General features: G+C 41.7%; 1 protein-coding gene across 2 annotated transcripts in view; it reads left to right on the top strand.

Moving 5' to 3' along the window:
- The first annotated feature begins 5,283 nt into the window (after nucleotides 1-5,283).
- The window catches only part of LOC126203504 (nuclear receptor corepressor 1-like), a 395,459-nt gene continuing 388,390 nt past the window's right edge, over nucleotides 5,284-12,352 (top strand). The window contains exon 1 of one of the 2 annotated variants that reach the window (XM_049937831.1): nucleotides 5,284-6,178. In XM_049937831.1, the coding sequence (XP_049793788.1) occupies nucleotides 6,138-6,178 (41 nt within the window). In that variant the 5' untranslated portion in view covers nucleotides 5,284-6,137. The remainder of the gene's footprint in view (nucleotides 6,179-12,352) is intronic. The other variant, XM_049937830.1, reaches the window with a different exon arrangement.

Here is a 12,352-nt window from a genome sequence, read left to right as displayed (position 1 = left end):
AAATATCTGCTCAATAGCGGAAATGTCAGCTGTATGTGTTGAGTGTCTTACTTGGGAACAAACTTGCTCCATTCACTCACGGTACATGCCGTAGACAACAGAGATGACAACTTTACTTTTTATGGCTCGGGTTTGCTTTTCTGGCAGTATTGTAAGTCAGTTGCTGTGCACACTGCCGTTAGCATGATGGTCAGTATTTTCAACGAGATCTGTAAAGGCTAATTTACTTGACGACACTAGATCACGAAACCATGTTTCGTTACGCTACCCGCCACTGCGCATGCGCGTCGCGCGGCTGCGCAAGTCGTTGGCGAAACTAGTTTCGGCTTGTTCCAGCTTTAACGACACGAAATCAGTAGTTGCGCGTGGTTTTACGTTATGTATCGCGACGGAAACGTGTTAAAAAAGTTAAATACGAAGGGGGAACGGCGCAAACTGTTCGCTTCTTTGACTTCTATGCTATGCGTAGGTGTTTGTGGGATTTCAGTTATGTTGGCTACAAAAACTAGTAGCGACGTGTTGCTGCTTTTGAGGCCGTCCTACACGATCTAAGCATGGATGGATTGACTCTGTCTGATTCGAAGAGCAATATTCGTTCCCTTAGGAAAATACACACACAAACACACACACACACACACACACACACACAAATTAATTACGAAAAATACAAGCACGTAAAAGGCTGTGGAACAGACAGAAACTACTGTAGAGACCAGGGATGGCCCTGTCCGGGGGCAACCCCCCGCCCGGAAAAAACATAGTGTAGTCAGCTGCTTTATTATTATTTAAAAATCGGTATTAACCAATATTTTTAGAGGGATTGAACGTGAACGTCTTTGTGGCTATTTACAAATGGCCATTCACTTTCCAAAATTTTAGAGTACGCCACACCCCAGGGTCTAGCCCCCATCCCCCAACAAACTACCCTTTGTACGTCCTTGGTAGAGACATGGCGAAAAACGCAGAGTGATCCGTAGTTTCAATTCTGGCTTTCTTCTTTGTCGCATTATTAACCGTACTAAGAGGAAATGTGACCTACCCTAATGACACTCTCAGTTGGTTGAAATAACGTCTCGGCTCTTCCACAATAATTTTTTGCAGCAAGGGCGTTGAGCAGCCGAGTCAAGTCTTATTTTTATCCAGTTACGAATTCAAACAGGTCCCTCATTTTTTTTTGTTACGTGTCTGTCTCATGCAGACAGGGATTAACTTCGCCACTACTTGTACACCTGCCAATAATTTCATTTGGGATACGACTCTGATATCCAAAAAACGAAGAAACTGTAGTTCACACAGGTGTCGCTGTATTTATAGTCGCATATGAAGTCAGTGTCGTGAAACTAGTTTCATGTAACGACTTTCGCAACCTAATATCGTGGTGTAAACCATCCTTACTTACCATTCGGCTATGGGGGCAAACTCCAGAGAAAGCAGATAAAACTACACTTATCATTTCACGCAATTCTGAATGCAACTTCGATCGCGATATTAGCGGCAGAGAACTTCTTCGGAAACGTAAAAATTATTCACAATTTAGTTTCGGATGTTGGTTACTGATACTGTAACCGGCCGTTCCACGCTGATTTTCTAATAATTAAATTTGTTGTTCCATTAGTTATATTTCGAGCTACAACAGATATCCTAAGAAGGCTGGTATTTAGAAGAACTTTATGTTTTTAACACAATAAACTGGTAGCCAAGATCGCAGGAATTCTTTTTATTCCATGATTACCGGTTTCGGCGAAACTAAAGCCGCCATCATCGGATCTTCGGACACATACAGGTTACAACATAACATCAAGATCCGATGATGGCGACTTTAGTTTCGCCGAAACCGGTAATCATGGAATAAAAAGAATTCCCGCAATCTTGGCTACCAGTTTATTGTGTTACAAGCATCTACATCGCTCCCACATGAGCACAATGTGCTCCCTAAAAAATTCTTATGTTTTTACACTAGGGACAATCAGTTCGTGGCACTGGTGAAAGTAATTAAATTGTATACAGGGTGTAACTAAATTCCCTTTACATACATTGTGGACAGATTCCTTGAATCAGAACAATAAAAAAGTCTAGTATAAACATGGGCTCCAATTGCATACCTTATCAGCTATAAGCGTTTCTTTGATACCGTGAAACATATCTCCTCTACTGCAAGATCTTCACTGTTTGAGAGGAGGTAGAATGGGCCAGAAGAAAAAAAAATCTTGTAAACATGGGCTCTAAAATGCATACCGTAAGAGTTGTAGCACTTTTTCATCTTTGCTACTTTGAACATCTCTTCTACTGAACAAATGCTCATAAAATTAATGCATGCACTGAAAGCCCATGTTTACTGGACTTTTTTGCTGGTTTTGGTCGATATTGCAACCTCTCAAAATATGGAAAGCTAAGAGCTTGCAGTAGAACAGATGTTTTTCACAGTATCGAAGATGAAGAAGTGCTCATAACTCTGAAGGTATATGGTTTAGAGCCCATGTTTACTGGATATTTTTTGTGGTTTTGATCTATGCTACCTCCTCCCAAAATATGGAAACCAAAGAGCTTACAGCAGAACAGATGTATATCAAGGTATCGAAGTACTGTTGTACAACAGTATTGACAGGTTGTTGTATCGACCAAAACCAGCAAAAATGTCCAGTAAACATGGGCTGTCCAGTGCACACTTCATAGTTCAGTAAGTTACGCAAGCTATTTAGAGCCCATTTTTACTAGACATTTTTTCTTGTTTTGGGGTAAGGATCCTGTCCTCAAAGTCTGTAACTGGAATTTAATTATGCACTGCATAAATTCTACCTTTTTATGATCATCAACAAAGGATTGTGGTATTATTTCGTCACTTACACGCTACATAATTCTTGAAGTTGTAAGTATGGAACTCTAAAACGAACCTTTATTTACCTAACCTCGAAATATTGCAGCCATCAGAGCCCCTCATACAACTAAGAAAGCATTCTACATGTTTTCCATAAGTTAAGTCTAAATAAAGAACCCAACATTTAGAAATTGCTGTGAAATAAGCAGTGCAGAAAAAAGTAATTTATCTTCGTTTATGATATGAACATCAATAAAGACAAATTGTTGGGCGAATAACAGTAGGAATGAGCGCTAGTGACAATGAACATGAGAGGTGGAAGAGGCAGCAGAGGAACGTGATAAAACACAGGTGATGAAGATAGAAGAAATAAAACTGGCGTGACGAGGAATGAAAAGAGATGAAAAAAACTGTCAGAAAATGGGAGTATCTGCTTTGCTTTGCCAGAAGGAAACTGACTATATACGTTAATTTTTGGGAGAACGTTATGAGGCTGGCAGTGCTTCAAGGGGATATAGAATTGTGCACACAATGCAGGGGTAGCTTGCTCGAGAGAGGAACAACAGCTACAGAGAAGGAGTTCGCGATTATTTTTATTTTGTGGACAGGAAAGTTAGGTTACCACGTAGGCAAGTGAGACCTTGCGTTTTGATTATTATGAGACAATGACAGGTACTAAGCTCTGATGTAAAGTACGCGGTTGCATGCATACTAAAGAAAACAGCGCTCAGATGCACTTGATTTGCAGAAGCACATGCATTACAGCTATTTTACAAGCGCTCCAATCACTGTGAATAGTTGCACCTGGTATGAAACATAAAAAACGCACCATCTTAGGATGAGCCTGCTGTGACTCGAACGGTGGTTAATGCAAGAATAAACGTGTTCGTCGAAAAAGCAGTGACAACGTGACTGGTCGTAGTATCAGTACAAAGGAAGTACCAGATATTTTAATCTTAGTCGTAGGTTCAACGTTCGAGAGATCCGCTTAGCATTTGTTGATTTGGAAAAAGCCTCTGATAACGTTAACAGAGAAAAACCGTTGAGCGTATTGAGAACATGGTTAATTTAATAAACACGTTAACAAGCCTATGTGAAAACTCAATACAGCCAAAGACAATGAACCTACTACTATGGCTCTTTATAGGAAGGAACCCCACAGGAACAGAAATTTTCATTCCAAAAATCATCCGAAATGCGGAAATCCGTGTAGTGAAGTTTACTTAATTTTCCTTACTATCTTATAGAAATATTACAAGTACTATCCTGAAGTTACAATGTATTATTCTTTTTTTTTACAGTCACTTTGTTAGACGATGTGTTTCATGAACACATCTGCAACATGTTCTCTTATCATTGTAGTAGTGTTCTACGCGAAGATCACGCATATGGATTTGACTTTCTGTCAATAACAAAAGACATCGCATCCCTTACTGAACGATAAGCGTCGTTAGCTACTGATGCGGATCCTAATTTCTTTGATAACCACAGGGTTTTACCGGGATTTGGACCAACAGAGGGCAGTGAATCTGACTGAATAATTGATTAACGAAACTGACATGCAATCATGGCGTCACATTGAAACACATTTATACACGATATCTATTTTTTTCATAATTTTTTAAACACTTAGTCACTTGGACCATCAAGTACCAGTTCTTTGTTGTGGAAGCGATCTGAGGTCTGAAAGAAAGGGTTTCAACTCGTGCTAAAGTAGCCCAGGTTCCATATTAGTGCCAGTTAGAAGCACATCGGTTGTTCTGATTTTTCGGCGTTGTGCTTGGATTATCTGTGGTTAGGTTCCGTAAAAAAAAAAAAAAAAAAAACACACCGCTCATTAAGGAACTTAATTAAATGACTTTTTTATGCGTAACAATGTGCGTGCAGGCTGCATCCTTTTTGTGTTCAAACTGTCAAAAGAACGAATAAAAGTCAACCAGTCATCACAACATATTGGTTAGTTATTGTACATATCGGAAACTGAGCTCCATCCGACAATCTAGTGACACAAAGATGGATATCTTCGAAACGCACTGAGAATAATATTTAGCAGCACATTTTGTTGTTTCAGCAGTAATTAACGCTGTTCTTTACGATATATTTCCCGTTTACAATGACTGCAACTGTTACAGTTGAAGGGCACTGTGGGAGAAGGGGTAAATTTTTGCTGGTCATGGTGCGTGTTTCAGCTGTGAGCTAGGATGTAATCAACGATACAGCAACGCATACAACCCGCCGCGACCGCCCGCAGCCGCGGAGTGCCCTGGTCGGCCATCTTGCCAGCGAGTCAGCCACCCTCCTCCCCCCACCGCCCCCCTCCACGAGCGGGCTTAGCCCCTTTCCCCTCCCCCCAAGGCCATTCGCTCGCGGGGTGCGGCGTTGCCGCTGCCGCCGCCGCTGCGCCGAGCCGCGCGCAGCGTTGCCGCACCGCTCCGTGTTGTTCCTCGAACCAGAAGCACGTGCAAGCGGGCCGCGATGCGCGCAGCGGGCCCGTAGTACAGCGACCAGCAATTCATTTTCCCGTGCCGCGGGCTCGGCCTGAGCCCGGTGTTCGCGCGCCCTGCGTTAAGACGCCAAACGAATCCACTGTGTGTGCGTCGTGTGTATGTATCTGTGTATCGTCGTGTCCGCACAGTCGTGGCAGTTGCGTCACGGGACGACCTGGTTGAACCTCCGCAGCTGCAGCAACCGCAGCCGCGTCCGTGCATCTCCATCTCCGGTCGGGTGCGACGTCTCCGTGTACGTACGTTCCACAGCTGCAACTGCAGCTGACACCGCGGCCTGACTACGCCCCGAGCTGTGGAGACGGCATCGACGCAGACGTTGACGGCGCCAGCGCGTCACCGATATTCCCAGCCGCCCGCACTAGCAGATGGCCGACAGCTGAAGAACGCTCGTGGAAATGCTCTTGCCAGGGTGCGTCTCCGAAGATCGCTGTCCTTTCGCGACGCGTGTGCGCGTTTCGATATGTCACCTTAGTGCTTCCGGGAACGCAATGGCATTTTTTATTCGGTAGTGGTGGCTGTGTGTCCCTCTTCCAAAAATAGTTACTCGGCGGAAAAATAGCTTTCCCTCTTATAAAGTGAAAAAGTGAAAAGATCTTCTACAGTAAATAAACAGCCAGTGATATAACATCAACAAATTTATCGCCACACTCAATCTTCCAGTGTTCCCATCATGTACCCTCCTAGTTGTTTGTGCTTAATTGTGGTGCGTTATCTCCATAGCGTATGGCAGTAGCGAAAGAGTACCAGAATTCTCGTTGTGAAATCTTGTTAGTAAGTGGACGTACAGTGGAAGTCGATTCGTGTGGCCCAAGGGTATGGACATACGTGTGTCGGAGCGGTGGGAGCCGAGCTTACTGTAAGTCAATCACCAGTAATTGTTGCCTCTGTATTGTTGTATTGTGTGATATGTAAGTGAGTGAGTGTGTTTTGCTTAGCCATACATCTATTTTCGCTGTTTTAAACAGAGACCAGAGATCTCAGTTGACCCTTTAAGGACCGCGTGCTTCAGTTTATTTCCGACTGGAGGCCTTCAATGACTCATGATTTCTAGTTTTCAACTAGCCAGCGACAGGGATGCAGAGGCAGGAACGTTCTGTAGAAATCTTTTCGTGAGAGTCACTCTAGTGGAAACAGCCGTTTGCTACGGCTTCCTATCACAGCACTTGCAAGGAATACGAAAGTGCGCCGCGTTCAGTATCCCATCGACACAGTTGGGTTCTGCCTAACAGCAAACTGCGAGTTACTCCTACAAGCTCTTTATGCTTGATCCAGAGTATTTGGTCGTTCATCGTTTTTAAGCTTCGAATATCGATTACTTTCTGCTAATTTGGCACACACACACACACACACACACACGTACGCATAGGATTAATTGATTCCAAGTTGGTGTTTAAGTGATTCTGCCCGTACTATTCTAAGAACTCAGACTGGAGCTTAGCGCCTCAGGCATTGTTCCTGGAAAGCGTCAACAAATTATAGTTTTCATCTTTGCGCTGTTCCTACTCCCATAGGTAGGCTACTCGCATCTTGTCTTCATTGTTGTTGATGGAGCCAAGACACATAAGATGGTGAAAACGTAAGGACAGATCAAAAATTTAACTCAACTCAAGAATACGGGCTTTGTTTTGTTCCATCTTTTCATGTTGTGAACTTAGTGGGCACCCGTTTTCTCGTGCAGTAATTAACTAATTTGACTACGCTATTGATTGTATTACTAGAAACAAACTTTCTATACTCGCCTTCTCAGTTTCCTGTTTCAGTACTAATGAATATTATCTCGAATTTATTTGTTCCTCAACGCTGTCGGTTAGGATAATACTATCGCGAGAGGAAAGGAACCAATTCATTATGATTTGTTTTTTTCTTTCATTTTCGGCCACCGAACACAGTTTCCTCTAATCGTTTGGTATACGTTTGCGAAATTAGGTATATTTTCTAACCGCCGGCGGTGAGTTGATACATCTCGTTCGGCGGTGTACTGCTTATTTTTTTTCTGTTTCACTCATTTAATTATTTATGTATAATTCAAGGCACAAAGGAATTAAAGACTTTAGCTGCCAATGGACATTGATTTACATGAATGAGGCAAGCTGAAAATTTATACCGGGTGAGAATTCGAACCCCAGTCTCCTGCTTAAGAGACATGTGGGTTCGAGTCCCGGTCCGGCACAAATTTTCTGCTTGCATTATTGATATAAATCAATGCCCACTGTCAGCTAATGTTTAATTCATTTGTGTCTCGATTCATAGTGTCTGCAGGATGCGGATGGCGTCTGTCCTTATAGACACGACCGTAAGAACAACTTCTTAGTAGGATGCCTGCTTTTTTTTGGGGGGGGGGGGTCAACAGCCTGTACCGACTGTAACAACGGTCAGCAGTCACCCGTACTGATCATAACCCCAGGACATAATCACTTCCTCGGAAGAACTACCCTTTTAAAAACTCAGTGGAACAGCAGTGATACTGTACCTGATAAAGTGTGGACGGATTTACCTCAGAATATAGTCGGCGTTGAGTCATGATAGTTGCCATCTTCTCTTTCCCATAATTTCATAAAGTACAAAACATCTTGACATTCAACGCTATCTATAACAGTACAGGCAAAGTTCTAATCCCAAGAATCTCTCTTCGCATAGTGGTTCTTTGTTTTTGTTGCTTGCGTACTCCTACATCTTCGCATGACTTGTATGCTCAGTGTTAGCCATATAAAACTGGTCACAGCATGAAGATACAGTAACCACAAAAAGAATTCCAAATGCCGCAGTACGCGTACGGATGAACATTTATTACCATGCACCTTCAGATTATTTTGCGTGCTCCGGTGAGCTGTAATTGTATTGAGCCGCTGTGTTCCTACTGTGCTGACAGCAGAGCCATTCGAGAATAAATAATTCCTGCTTGTCGGTTGGTGTTATAATTTTCAGATTTATTTTTCCTTCTGTTCGTATTAATTTGCGGATATCTTTTTCTTATATTCCTTAAAGCTATGCTCTGGTTCCCTACAAATCGTGTAGCTCTTGGCCTACAACGGACTGTTTTAATTTTTTCCAATTCCGTTGGTATGGTGTTTGAGGAGATATTCTTACAACTATAGTTTTAGCAACTAAAACAAACAGTTTCGCACTCACGTGAAACATTTTCGCCAGCAACGCGTTGGAAGCCTGCGCCCAGCAGATTTTTTTTATTTTTTATTTTTAGTGAATTTGGATCTCACTCCGTGCGTGCACTAACATGTGGGCTTCATACTCAAGTTAGCGCACATGTTCTTGCAGGTCTTTTTGTAGAAGTTTTACGCTAGTATGCTACTTAGTCCCATGTATTAGAATCTAGTGACACTCAAGCCTGTTACGGGAATATGAAATGCTATTTTACGTCACTCGTGATTTATCAAATGCTGGTATATTACAGGGACCAGACGAGAGGTGTTACCAATGAACATCTAAGATGATTTGTGAATTAATTTTGGTGTAGTCATGCTGCTAGCATATGCTAGCTTCAGCACTGATGCAGTACGTATCTCTGCATTGGTCGTTACGTTGGATTATGTTAAAGGTGGTAGTGATTCCGCACCAGTTTTTAACAGAACTCCCACAATTAACAGGTGTGGGTCATTGTAAAAACTACGCCACACATCATCGCTGTGACGTGTTTGAGATGCGTACTAGGGAGTTATTGGCAACGTGCTCAGCAGAGAACTGACGTGTTCCGTTAGTTATTGCAGTAGACTGCGGTCATTAAAACCGCGATCATCATGATGTAGCCGTTAAGGCAAATGACCGGCCCACGGTAGATGTAGAAAATACATCTTCAGTGGCGGTTGGTTCCCCATCCTTCTTTCCTGCACCATAAGAACATTGTCACATGACACTCGGAATGAGCGTCAGCGCTTAAAGACTATGTACTTTGCTTTCTTGTAGTATTTCGCGGTAATTCCACTTTGTTATGCCTCTCAAGTTACTTTTTCCGGGGTAGAGGGTTGCAGTCGTAAATGTCTCTGTAGACAAGATTCCTAGAGAGTTGGTGTGAGAAATCTAACCAATAATGTAAAGTCTTTTTTCTACTTGTGAAACTTGCCCTTATCGCGTAAATAGCTAATTAATGGATTTTTTTCATATTTTAAGCCTTCTCTGCGTCACAGTTGTATGGTTCTGTAGAAATCCTGCACAATAACTTTCACGGTTAATTATCGTAAAAATAAGTGATTAGCGATTGTTTACTATTATTACCGTTTTTATTACACCGTAGGAACTGAACTAAGAAATTACGATCGTATTTGAAAACCGACACACCCTTTGTCTTTTGCGTCACAGCTGGTATTGAACACTGATCGATGACGTGCCGGCCGCGGTGGTCTAGCGGTTCTAGGCGCGCAGTCCGGAAACGCGCGACTGCTACGGTCGCAGGTTCGAATCCTGCCTCGGGCATGGATGTGTGTGATGTCCTTAGGTTAGTTAGTTTAAGTAGTTCTAAGTTCTAGGGGACTGATGACCACAGTAGTTAAGTCCCATAGTGCTCAGAGCCATTTGAACCATTTTTTTGATGACGTGGCGCGCTCTGCGTTTCCTTTTAAGGCCCCAGTGGCAAACAGAAACTCTGGGAAACTGCACCAATCGCTACTATAGCAGTTTTCCATGTGTAGTTTGCCGTATTGTGCCTAGGTAATTACTATCTGAATATTAATGCATTAGCTTTTCTCACGTGGAAATTCACCGTACGGAATGACCTCGATATGCTAACACGCCCGGACGTATTGACATTTTTTTGTGGCGTCCTTGGTTGTAACACGACTTTCGAACCGAAGTCCTGGTTATAAATACAATTCAATTAGTGTCCAACATTTCTAAAATTACGCGCTGGTCTTATCCGCACACGCTAACTGAAAATGCGCCCAGACATTTTCTATTCCGACACGCATTGTCAGCACTGTTTTTCTATTTATAACACAAAATATATGTGTTGTACGTGGAGACCATACATAATGTTACGAGATTGAGTATACATATAAATGTATTAGGACGATGCATAAAGCATATATGTTTATGTTTGAGATTCCTCTAATCTTTCAAAATTTCTAGCCACGTATTAAGGTAACCATGTGAAATCAAAAGAATGTAGTGTGATCGTGGATTCGTAACATTTCAGTCACGACTTTACTTATGAATATTGTGTATATCTGTAGCACAACAATCTTCATCAATATAATTGTAATTGATACATTCCCCAAATAAATTTGCTGTGTTGAAGAACTAGAGAGACCAGGAAAGCCGTTGACTCACTTGTGAAAGTACTATCATACTCTCACTCGGGAGAACTACGGAAAACTGCGTGAGAAGTTTTCTGGGAAATGAAACCAGATCTGAAATATAGTTAAAATGAAGAGAATTGAAGATACGGGAAAATGTGTGTGATATTTTAATTGTAGACCGTAGAGCAATGAATAAAGCTGTAAATCTACTGTAAACTACGCTTAATGAAGAAGATAGTGTTCTGCAACAGAGCGAGAATTCATGCCACAGAAAACAACGCGTGAATTAATAGCCGATATTGTTTATGCGCTTTCATTCTACAGAATGGATACACTGAATGTTGTTCTAAGACATTCTCTGGTATATAAGTCATATCGTAACTGAATTCACTAATCCAGTTTGTAACTGCACTTAGTATGTTAGATCAAACTGAATTACAATATTTTGTATGTATTGGGTTGGGGGTCATCGTCTGTACTAATCTAAGTTAATGTAAGCAGCAATAATCGATTATCGACTTATTATTGGATAAAATGCCGTGTTCCCTCTTTTTGAACTGTTCACCTGCCATATATGTTTGTTTGGCCGTTAACTAATGACTATGCTATGACCTCGGACTAAAATGATATTTCTGTTACCTTCAGTAGCAAGTTGTCAGTTACGAGGAACGAGACACGCCTTTTGCAAGTGAGACGTGTGCTGCGAATGAATGCGGAGTTTCACAAGTTCCGTTATCGGTGTGGCGCCAGTGGTCGTCCTACAATATTTCTGCAAATTCTCTCAGAGCAGTGTAAGAAAAAAGGCGTTGTGCTTTAAACTTGAATCTTGTTCACACTTAATACCATGTGCAAGAATTCGCGGCTGGGGAAAAGCTACCGAGAGACATGGTGAATATAAAAAAGAAAAAAAATATTACACCGTATGTTTATTTTACATTTAGTCTACCACCTTGCAATCTTTATCAATTGTTAAGGCATTGAGGACCAGGGTTCAGATCCCCGTCCGACCATCTTGTGTAAATTTTTTAATGGTCTCGCGAAATCACGTTAGGGAAATATCGCAATTGTTCCTCTGATAAATAAACAGCTGACTTTGCTTCCCAGTACCGGTCATCCCGACTCTAAGGATGTTACGTTTTCATCAACTTCCTTACTAATGCCATTATTCACGAGGAAGTTACTGTCAGGTTAATCGTGTGTAAATAAAACAAAATACGTATATGACTTATATTTCTACATAATTTTCTCGCATTACCTTACTGTTGTGCCGAATATGATTAAACAGTTTTGCCTCATCATTGAAACGTGAAATAACAATGATGTGCCACGAGAAGGGAAAGAAGATAGGGTTTAACGCCCAGTCGACGAAATATGGGAAAGGAAGTTGGACTTCTTCTTTTCAAAAGATCCATTATGGCGTGTGCTGTAAGCAATTGAGGAAAACATAAAAAAGACCTTGTTCTGGGTGCTCTGACGGGGTTCTGAACTGCCGTGTACCCGAATTGGAGTCCTATGTCATGCCACGTTGCCTGGAAAGAAAGACACCATTTTTTGTGCTACTCGCAGATGAGACTCCCATACTAACTGTGGATAGCTGTCCGTGAACGGTAAAGTTAACACTTTCTGCCACAGTCACAATGTTTAATATTTATTTGAAACACCACATACGAGATAAATAACTCTTTTAGTTACAAAATAATTAATTTGTAATCGGCTCCTCTGCCACACAACCCATCCGTCTATGTTGGTTGGTTAATGAATTTTTTATTACATTTGAGATAATT

This window comes from Schistocerca nitens, chromosome 9 (genome assembly GCF_023898315.1).
Source record: "Schistocerca nitens isolate TAMUIC-IGC-003100 chromosome 9, iqSchNite1.1, whole genome shotgun sequence".
NCBI classification, from domain to species: Eukaryota; Metazoa; Arthropoda; class Insecta; order Orthoptera; family Acrididae; genus Schistocerca; species Schistocerca nitens.
This window is presented reverse-complemented; position numbering and strand designations above follow the sequence as displayed.